The 11,554-nt window shown below is 42.4% G+C and overlaps 1 protein-coding gene across 3 annotated transcripts in view; it reads left to right on the top strand.

The window, feature by feature from the left end:
* Positions 1-11,554, top strand: part of CNNM2 (cyclin and CBS domain divalent metal cation transport mediator 2) — a 103,925-nt gene that overhangs the window by 83,609 nt on the left and 8,762 nt on the right. Inside the window, exons 6-7 of one of the 3 annotated variants that reach the window (XM_075612511.1) lie at positions 1,768-1,830; positions 8,015-8,199. The exons of 1 other annotated variant lie outside the window; for it this stretch is intronic. In XM_075612511.1, the coding sequence (XP_075468626.1) occupies positions 1,768-1,830; positions 8,015-8,199 (248 nt within the window). The remainder of the gene's footprint in view (positions 1-1,767; positions 1,831-8,014; positions 8,200-11,554) is intronic. One more of the 3 variants, XM_075612512.1, reaches the window with a different exon arrangement.

An 11,554-nucleotide genomic window follows, 5' to 3' on the forward strand; every position in this document is an offset into this window, starting at 1 on the left:
TTTCCGAAGACCGCGCAGCAATGAATATTGTATATATGTTGTAGTGCTGAATGCATGGGCTCGGTTTCAGACTTTCAGAACGGATTCTCTGCTAGTGAGTATGTGATATATGCAGTGGGATGGGCTACAGGCTTTTCCAGTGCATATACTGTCAGCAAGATGGGAAAAATGGCAACCATTATACTGCGAGTCTGCATACACCCTATAATGCTGGAAGCATGAAGTCCGAGTGTCTTACCCCATACTCTGTCCCTGAATTCCTGGTATTGTCATCCTTTGTTCATTGATGGTTTTTCCCACCAAGGTGGATGGGAAAACCCCAGTAGGATCAGAAGAAATGTTGCGTTTATCACAGCGCTGTGCTGTCTTGTGCATCAGAGTCTATACAGCCTTTTTCTGCACGGTACCCACTACATTTTACCAGTTGCCTTTACATGACGAGTTTCAGACCTTGTAGATCTTGGTACAATCCATAGAAGCCTTCCCAGGTGTCTCCCATTGGCAATCAGGAGCTTTGTAACCTGATCTAAGATATGGACCTGTATTAAAGACTGCAGACCAGGCTACTGTACCGCAATTTATATGGCTTCCTGTAGTGCTGTCAATTTGACTTCTATAAAACTGGCCCGGTAGGTAACATCTCTGTTACCTATAGGATGTCTCAAAGATATGTGAGCACATATACAGGTGCGCCGACGAGTATTCTAAAACTTGCCTTAAGATCCAGGTACATGCTGGGTACATGCTGGGTACATTTCAGTGACATTTCTGCAGAGACTAATGGCCCATCGGATGAACACAGCAGGGGTCCCTGGCAGTCGCATTCAGTTTGAATGGGACTGCCAGGGACCCCCGCTGTTAATCCGATGGGCCATTAGTCTGTCTGCAGAAATATCACTGAAATGTTGCAGCATGTACCCAGCATGTACCTGGGTTTTGTTGGTGATTGCCCCAGATTTGTTTTAGACTACTCATCGGCACTACAGTAGATGTTTGAAAGCGGGTGCAGGTATGCATGGAACTTGTTCCATGTTAATCATTCGTATTACAGATCTGCAAATCCTTGTGACTGGTTCAGTGTCTTTTTTGCTCTCGATTTTCTTAACCGCTCTCTAACTTGTGTACCTTCTTATTCATTCTTATTACGAGAAGTGCTGTGTACCTGATTGTTCCTGCATAACTAATGTCTCCTCTTTGAAATGATTTGCTCTTATTTATAAAGACTCATGTTGGCCTCTTCAGACCTGAGAGTTGCTTCTGTTGCACCTTACTGTTGAAACGTTATCTCAAAACCACACTACGAGATTAATTACGATGAGAAATCGCCCCAACTCACGGCAACCAAATGACCAAGGCATTTCCTTTGTACGGAACTTATGCGATTTGAATTAGAATTTATTATTAAATGCAGTTAAACAAAAAGGGAAATTAAACGACAGATCATTCATATTTAAGCAAAAAAAAAAAAACATTTGTTTTCTAAAGAATTGTAGAAAACAAAAGGAAATATTCTATATTGCAGAAAAAAAAGACAGGTAAAGATCACAACAGACAGCAAAAAAATGGAACATCAACGAAATGTATTACAAAATGCGTAGTGGAAATGTGTGGAATAAACCCTCAGGAAAACAGAGATCAATAAATCTTTTCCAAAGTTGATTTGTTTCCCGTTTGAATGAGTTCCTTCTCCCTGGTTAGTGGGGTGACTGCCCGGCTTCCCTGTGTATTCTTCTCATGGTGCCTTCTCTTGTCTCTCCCCCTTGCCAGTTCCCTTGTCACTGTCACGCACCTTTGTTGTCAGCAGAACAGAATCGTTAGCAGGTTCTCCAGGTAAATCTGCATGTTTCTTTCCAACGCTTCCTGTCCCTTGCTCGCCTCTGCTTTTCCTTTTACCTCTAACCGGGACCCACCTCGGGAAGCGCGCTTAACCGCGGGGTGCGAAGATTTGCTTTATGTATCTTGTCCAGAGCCAACAGAGATCTATACCGGGGGTGGCCAACTCCTGTCTTCAGGGGCCACCAACAAGGCCGGAATTAGGGATATCCCTGCTTCAGCACAGGTGGCTCATTAAGTGACAGTCAGAATGACTGAGCCACTGATTGAATCACCTGTGCTGAAGCACGGATATCCTGAAAACCTGACTTGTTGGTGGCCCTTGAGGCATGGAGTTGGCCACCCCTGATCTATACACTTAGCATTGTAATTCAACAGATTTCAATGGCTCTAACCCAATCTCTGTTGACTTTCCGACACGATACGGCATGCCGCATCAACTGCAGCAATGTGATTCCGATGGGCTGCATATTCATTGGTGGGGCTGTGAATATATACACAAGTGTGCAAACTAAAACAAACTTACATAGCCAACCGGATAACAAAAGCGTAAAATCAACTATATTGTACAATTGTATATAAAACTACCAGCTTGGATCAAGAGATTCACCTCATTGTGCCATATCCTCACCAAATCAATTACTTTCCATTGTGTACGAGCAAATACAAGTACTCACACTCTCCACCATAGCAAGATGTCATGAATTAAATGGCATAGAGATAAATACCCAGAATTACATTAGTACATGTATGTGGCGGGGAAGAGGTTAACTGGGCTTGTAATAAAGTTACGGCCCACTTGGTTAACCCTGACCCGTGTGTTAGGGTCTTAGAGTGTCAGCTCTGGGATCCAAATGTCAAAAATGTATTACTGCAACTGTATACTGATTTTGCGACATTAAAGAATGATGTGATTTTATTTCCTCTCCGGGGATGCTGGGATCGGGAGATTTCTAGGCTGTAAGTTTCAGGGTGGGTTTGGCGGAGAAAGTCTTTGCAGAATGTGTCTATGTAGCGGGGTTCCGGGTTATGGGATACCCCAAAAGTTGTATACGGAGATTGAGTGATATCCTCTGATACTGCTAAGCGCATTACTCCGCCAACCTTGTACCCTGAAAACGCTCTTACGACTCACTGCCAGAGTCCCTGCTGCAGCATCTTCCAGACAAGGTAAATGGGTATGAAGGGGTTAAAAGATATCTGCAGGTATACACAGAGTCCTTAGTATAGCATGGGACTCCCCAGTATAGCAGAGGTACCCCCATACTGTACATGCCCAGGTATCCTGAGCCTAGAGTAGGGGTTCAGGAAGATACTCACGCTAAGGTTATGAAGCTGAGCAGATTTGCAGTGTTTAAAAGTATATTTGTAATGTGTGCCAGGAATGAGGCTAGTGATTAGTAGAGGAATATTTACACTCACTCCATGCATGACACCAGAATAGGAACTCATAACTTGTTGCACGCAGCAGACAGGACACCACATCTTTTATTAAACGGGAATAGTTTAATATGTATAGATATTACTGACCTGTATATGAGCTGGGGGCTTTCTAAGTTATAGACTCTGGAAAGCACAGATGGTTACCAAGCTCGGCTCCGGTGTGTCTGTCCAGGGGCCATACTGGAAAGGGCTCAGAGATGCCTAGGTGTGAGGCCATATGGGCCCTGCCATTATTATAGAGCAGCCATATCCAGGCATGAAAGAAGGCAACCTAACACCCTTTGCTAAACAGCCAGCCGCTGTGGAGCCTCGCACCGTGGGGGGGCGAAGGGGCAGAGGGGGCTATTTCACCTGCCCGGGGAAAAGGCTCAGGGGTGGGAAACCCTGTATGAGTGTTTTTGATTGGTTGCTAGGCGGTTGCTAAGGTTTTTTGATTGGGCTGCAGGTTTTCTGGGACCTGGACACCAGAGGTTTGAAAGCCTTGACACAGGTCTGATTCTTCAGTTCTAAGAGTTCTAAGAGATCCATCTAAGGCCTCGGTCCCGCTGCGCTCGTTGGCGCGGGCGGCAATGTAGCGAGTTCCCCACCAGCAGGGGAATCCTCGCGAGCCGGTCCCGGTCCCCACTGGCGGCACAGCTGACTACACGCTGTCGCGCGTCAGCCGCTGGAGACACCACAGAATGGTGTTTTCTAGCTTTGACGCGTGACGTGTGTGGCTGTGAGCCAATGGGGAGGGGAGGCTGCGGGAGGAGGAGAGGCTTCGGGGAGCGGGGAGGAGTGTGGAGTGAAAGCAGGTGAGTGCCTTTCTCTGTGTGTGTGTCTGTGTGTGTGCGTGCCTGTCTGTGTGTGTATGTGTGTGCCCGAGTGCGTGAGTGCCTGCCTCTGTCTGTGTGTGTGTGTGTGTGTGTGTGTGTGTGTGTGTGTGTGTGTGTGTGTGTGTGTGTGTGTGTGTGTGTGTGTATGAGTGCGTGAGTGCCTGCCTGTGTGTGCGCGCGTGTGTGTATGAGTGCGTGAGTGCCTGCCTGTGTGTGTGTGTGTGTGTGTGTGTGTGTGTGTGTGTGTGTGTGTGTGTGTGTGTGTGTGTGTGTATGTATGTATGTATGAGTGCCTGCGTGTGTGTGTGTGTTTAATACTTACCGAAGCTCCAGCCCGAGTCCGTGGAGGGAGGGGGGGGAGAGTAGCGGGTCCCTCCGCTCAAGCCACGCCCCTCCTCCCTGTCAAACCGCCCACCTCCCGCTCCGGCTCCCTACAGACCGCATATCGCGGTCTGTGTATCTCAGCGCACCGCCTGTCAGCAGTGCGGGTGCGCTGACTCTGGGAGCGGGGCCTTAGCCTAAGAGTTTCATCAGTTCCATCTTGTGTGATTCACCTGAGATTCAGTCCCATTGGAAAAGTGGCCTGGAATATTTTGCTGTGTGTTTGCAATTAGGAAAGATTAGTTTTGTTATCCCAGTTTTCCAAAGTAAGTGTGTCTTTTTACTGTATTTTTGTGTAACATAGTTGTGTGCGTTCATTAGGTGAATAAACGCAATTTATTTTTATCTCTCTGCTTGCTCAATCAATGATCCCGGTAATTAAAAGGTGTAATAAGCTGGTCTTACCGTGACAATGTATATCGCAGTGTGATTCAAATTCACAACTACTGAATAAAAGAAAATATTTCTGGATAATAGTTCTGTGTTTCTTTAAAAACAATCGAGGGCAAAGAATCGTAGGAATATAATTCCAAGGACTAATGATCATAGTGAGGCCGGGGAACGAATGAATAGCTCTTTCAATGGCATTTTGACCTCCTCTGGATCAGGAGTGGCCGACTCCAGTCCTCAAGTGCCCCCAACAGGTTTGGTTTTAAGGATGTCCCTGGCTCAGTCAACGACTGAGCCACCTGTGCTGAAGCAGGGATATCCTAAAAACCTGACCTGCTGGACTGGAGTTGGCAACTCCTGCTCTGTATCAATATAAAAAGACCATGTAGTAGCCTAAACATTGTTGAAATTGGAGTCTTTTCTATGAAATAAATATACAAGAAGTTCTCGCCGTACTGTATTATCAGAATGCCGTTCTCAAGCTCATTACATTGTCAGCATGAGACGTTACCAAGCGTCGTGTCGTTCCAACAGAAATATAGGGAACTACAAAGTTGGGTGATTGGCACTATTTAGAGGTTGCATGGTAGTCTCGGCCTCTGGTCGTGAAACTGAATCTGCTTGGAGGAATCTTTTCTAGAGGTTAATAGTGGAGGGGAACCGTCTTGTTCCTGTAAGCAAGACCGCTAAATTACCATGTAGTGAATACAATAGCTTAAAATGACAATAGTCCCATGTTGTACAAACCTGTGACTCACAGGGTTATACATTGGTGCACAATTGCAGCCCAGACTGTAATAATCATACTGTGTTATGACGATCTTGATCCCATTGTTTGTTTTTGCCAGCGCACACAACAAACACACAAGCAGCTGTAACGTTTTCCGTTTCTTTCGTAGTCTCGCTAAGGACCCGGTTCCTGTTCTTTGGCTGTAATATTGGAGTATGTTTCACATTCCACACACACTGCAAGGCTTCGGCCTCCAGGGGATTTCACTACTTGGCTGAATTTTCCAAAAATGTAATCTCTCTTTAATTAAAAAAAAAAAGTGTACTGTAGTACTTTGTTGATTTCTCTCTCCTTAAGTTTGCCTATTTCTTCCAAAGCCATTTGGATCGAGCATTTTTTAAAATTTGATTTATTTTCTCATTTGCTTTTGCCAAGATCACTCTTTTTTTTTTTTTTTTTTTTTTATTTTTTTAATAATGGTTTCTCATTTAATTTATTGTTTTAACTTTCATACAGTAGATCTGGAAAGAGCTATACCAATGAAATACAAAGTATCTAGTTCAAAACAGCTCAAATCAAATAAATAAAAACAGTTGCTGCAACATAGATATCTTACAATAAAACATATTGATTAGAACTAAAATAAACTACAGCCCCCACACAAAAAGACACAATTCACACACTGTCGCTATTAGCAACAGTCATCCACCAATATAAAAAGAATGCATGGTTACGGTTTTTATTTGGTTAATATCACGTACATGCAATTTATCTTTAGGTTCTCTAATATTGGACGCTAACATCTATTTGGTGCTATATCCGAGATAGATATTTAAAATATATTATATTTGTTTACCTTTATATTTGTTAGTATTGTATTTACATTTCTGTTTTGGTCTCTGACAATCATGTAATGGCTGCAGGGAATGTGAATTAAGAGTTGTTTTATGTGTTTATTTTGGTTATGATAAATATTTTTGATATTTAGAGATCTGTACTTACTGTTTGCGTATAGTGCGGTTTTGAATGCGATATTGTGTATTTGATTGGTGTAGCACTTTTCACATGCTGTCCCTTTTTTGGATACTGCAGGGTGCCCTAATCCGTTTTGTTTTACAATTATACATTGTAATACTAGATCATTGAGCGTTTGCTTAGCACAGTTAGTCTAAGCCAGGGGTCACCAACTCCAGTTTTCAACAGATCGGGTTTTCAGGCTATCACTGCTTCAGCACAGGTGACTCAGTCAGAATGACTTCTAGTAGTCAGATGAATGACATTAACGCTTTTAATTACATTTGCGGTCTGTTACCAGTATGTCTCTGGGGTTACAACCCTTTATTACATACTTTCACTTGGGGATTATGACCTGTTAACTGTAGAGGGATCACGTGATGATATGTTTGTTTAAGGCAGATTTAATGAGATCTGAAAGCAATGGAAAAGGTCTGAGTGTGTGTGATTGGAATTTCTACTTTCATTGCACCCCATGGCTGTGCCTTGTACGTGTAAGAATACTTCTCAAGATGGGCAAAGTAGTGGCATTCTCTATGGATTCTGAAATTGTGATGGGAATATAACCACTGCTATTTGTGGTAAAGGTGCATCCTTTATGATCAGATCACTGCAGACTCCTTTGATCCTGGGAAGATCTTGCATTAAAAAGGCCGTCAACACCCAGATAGAATTATAGCAAAATGCTGTAGTGATGGCAAGGTTAAGCGTTTTTAAAGCATGACTTCTCCATATGGTAAGCAAGGAAGGGTGGATCGCCATGTTGGTTCCTTGAAGTAACAAAGGAAGGAGAAGGAGCAGGTGATCTGATACCTTTCATTGGACCAAGCATACGGTAAAAAAAGTGATTAGAAAATCCAGTTAATGTGCATTGATTTGCCTCCAGTGGCTTTTTTCAGCATTGATCTGTGTATATACATATGTTGACTAAACAAGCACAGGACCTCCCTTATCTTCGTTCTTCCTACCATCTCACCTTCATCTCATTTGTAATCTACTGCCATCCTTGGCACCCTTCCATAGGTGGGAAAACCTTAAACCAAAATGGGGAAAAGAAGGCAAAAAAGCATTCTATAAATGAATAAATAAATTGTGTGGGTTATTGTTATTTTACCATTAGTGAGCAATCGCCAGATGTAAGTAATCTAGGGTTTCAGGTTCTCAAGGTAAGGCTAAATTAGACTTGTATCTTCTCACATTGCCCGGTGACAACATCTTTCCGAGAAGACACAAAGTATTTGGAAATACAGATAGACTTGTTTTTTATTTTTAAACAAAAGATTCATTTTACTATTCCAGTTTTATTTAGCAGACGAAATCTCTTTAAAAGCGTGTTTATTTACATTTTTGATACATTTTCTGTATTTGATATGACTAATTACGTTAGTGTTGCTTTACTGTCCTCTAGCTGAAAATAAGTCGCCGCCTCGTCCTTGTGGATTGAACCATTCGGACTCTCTAAACAGAGGTGATCGGATCGATGCAGTGACGCCAACGCTCGGGAGCAGTAATAACCAGCTAAATGCTTCCTTTTTACAAGTTTATATCCCAGATTATTCTGTAAGAGCCACGGCAGACATGCAGTTTGTCAAGGTATTCATATCGTGTACTATTCCTATTTTATTTTCCACGACACAAAACAAGGTAGTGTGGGGGGAAAAAGTGACACACTCCCATGTGTACAGCAAATAAAAATGACACTTTTAGGCACATTTGCTTGTCTCACAGTTCTGCAACACTGTCTTTCCCCATTATCTCTTGACATACAGCGCTTCTACTGCATCCAGGGATTCTGGGTAATGATATGCAAATGAGCACTCATTGTCAATCCCTGCTTCTTGTCCATTTTAAAATGGATCTCTATAAGTTTATGGATCTATAGTGGAAGAAGCGCAAACAGGAAACCAACAGTGTGTATGTAGCCTGTACAGTATAATAAGAGAAAAACACTCAAAGAATTATAAAAAACCCACTATCTTATCTGATATTGTAAATGTCCCAGGCCCGTCTAGAGTACCGTGCCTCCCGTCCAGCGGGTGGTGGTGATGTCACTCGCAGGCTCCTAAGCTGCCTCAGCTACGGGTCCACTGAAGGGACAAAATCCTCCCAACGCGTTTCACAAGCTATGTTGCTTTATCATTGATGCTATTCCTACAAAACATATATCCACTATTATGTGATGCTTACATACAAAAGAAAATAAAAATATTCTCTAGCGCTACTCTCTATTTAGTGAATACAAATACGTAATATAGTAGGTGTAAATATATGCGAAATTCTATGCTTGTCAAACCTTATAAAACTATACTATAAGGTGTACATAACACTATACTAAATTGTACACCAGGGGTGCTCAACTCCAGTCCTCAAGGGCCACCAACAGTTCAGGTTTTCAGGATAACCCTGCTTCAGCACAAGTTGCCGTCTTTGACTGAGCCACTGATTGAACCACCTGTAGTGAAGCAGGGATATCCTGAAAACCTGGCCTGTTGGTGACCCTTGAGGACTGGAGTTGAGAACCCCTGGCATACACAAACAGTGTTAAGAAATATATCTACATATGTGGTGTACAAAATGAGGGGAATAATATATTTGTTGCAACTTCAAAAGGTCCCACATGCATCCAGTAATACCTAGTTCTGCGTGGCATAGCTTGCCTTCCAACATAGGCAACGCGAAATCCAATAGTGATCCAAACTAAAGGAATGCAATACCCAGTGCATATAAAAAGAAGAGAAAGGGAGAAATATAGTATATGTTAAGGAAAATGTATTATACCAAGCATGTCAACAGGTACACTCAAAGGCAGTATGGTATTCCACATGTACAACGACTCCGCACTGGCGCTGTGTTTGATGCGACGAGGAGACGGCTGTTCCCGTGGCTGCGGAGTCTGTTACATGCGGAATGCCCTACTACTATTGCGAGTGCAACGGTATACGTGCTTGGTAGAATTCATTTTACGTAACATTGCTATATTTCTCCCTTTTTTCTTTTTATATCCACTGGGTAGCACAATCCTTTCGTTTGGATCACTATTATCGAGCTACCTGTACACACACAAAACACTATGCTGTACATATTATAATGTTACTTGTTCTTATTGATGATGGCACTGTTCACAAAGCATTGTATAATTACTGGAGAATATAATATAATTATGTTTAACTTAATTGCTGGAATTGATTGCAGTGCATATGTAAGATGTGCTGCTTCTTGCAGCCTGAAAATAATTATACGTTCAGAAGGAAAAACAAAGCTTTTTATGGCTGCAACAAAACAGTCCATCACCAGAGGCATGTTTCACAGATCCTTGCATTTCCATTTCTAATTGGTAAAAGCTGCAAGTGAATTGGATCACTGTCCATCCTTAGAACTGCGTTAGATTCTTTTTGCTCCATGTATTTTACATCAGGCGCTATGTGGGGGATTCACAAAGTTCTGATAACTGGGGCTCAATTGGCGTGAGCTGCCATTAACTTTAATGTCTTGACACTGATTGAGCTCTGATACCTGTTATCGGGCTTTGGAAATCCCACTGTTTTTTTGGAGGTTGTTTTTTTTTTTTGGGGTTGTTTTGTTTTTTTCTGGTAAGTGCAGATATCCACAGTAAAATTCAGTGCTCTGGGAGGGGCCAGAAAACATTTGTAGTACAAATAAAAGACAACATGTGCAGTATAACAACCTCATGCACTTAATAAAACACAGAGTTCAAATGTGATTGTTTTTTTTTTTATATATATATCTCAACCCTGTTAAAGCGCCATCCGCTACAACACGGATCCGCTTATACCGCTGTTTGAGCGTGACTCCCTATTTAAAAACATCTCCAAGTTTTTTTTTTTTGTCGTGCGAGGACTTACCCAGCATCTGCAGCGCTCTCCTCTCTGCAGCTCTTTCCTCTCTCCCTGCTTCATCAAGCTGCATCCACGTGCGCGGTGCACATCTCATGGTTTTTTTTTCTTATAACATTCAATGCTTTTTTGCTAACGGACGGACACACACCTCCCCCCCAACACTAATAATTTTAGCATACCAGACAGGAATCGACCCTTCATACACTAGTGACGATTCTCTACCTGCTACACCATAGGATTGGTGTTATGTCATTGACTCTATTGCCTTTCAGTACTGTGCAGTAGAAGTAAAGTTTGATAATAGAGACAATGACATCACACAAATCCTATGGTGTAGCAAGTAGGGAATCGCTACTAGTGTATGAAGGATTATGGGTTCGATTCCATCATGATATGCAAAAATTATTAGTGTAGGGGGGAGGTGTGTATGTGTCCGTTAGCAATAAAGCATTAAATGTTATAAAAAAAAATCTTTTTTAATAACACCTTGGAGATGTGCACCGGGCACGTGGATGCAGGAAGAGAGGAGAGAGCTGCAGAGAGGAGAGAGCTGCAGATGCCGGGTAAGTCCTCGCGCGGTGGCCATTTTGTGATCCCGGTTATAACGGGATCTCATTATGTGGACCCTGAGCACCACGGCATAACGGCTGTATACTGTATATTTTAATATTAAAATCATGTCTTTTTTACGGTGACATGGGAATAATGCAGAGACCCTTTTTGTTCTGCACAGAATATCTAAAGCACGGCTCCCCAAAGAGAGCAATCTGCTGGCCTGGTTTTCAGAGCAATAATGAGATAATTAGAGCTGGTTCATGAAGTGTAAGTTGGAGAATAGTTGCCTTCTGTTGAGGACAGAATGTGTCCTGCTATATAGACGAGTTCTTATGACCCTCAGTATTGCTGACCTAACCCAACCTACAGCCTCTTATTTGTCCTTTCCCCCTACTGTGAGGACTGAGAAATATGTGGACCTAGAAGCCACATTATTAAGGTGGTGTAAATATGCATGTTATGTTCTTTGAAGGTCCCTATGGAATTATATTCTTGACCCTGTAGATCTCTTTGTGTTTTGGTTTAAATATACCTGA

This window comes from Ascaphus truei, chromosome 8, assembly GCF_040206685.1.
Source record: "Ascaphus truei isolate aAscTru1 chromosome 8, aAscTru1.hap1, whole genome shotgun sequence".
In the NCBI taxonomy this organism is placed as follows: domain Eukaryota; kingdom Metazoa; phylum Chordata; class Amphibia; order Anura; family Ascaphidae; genus Ascaphus; species Ascaphus truei.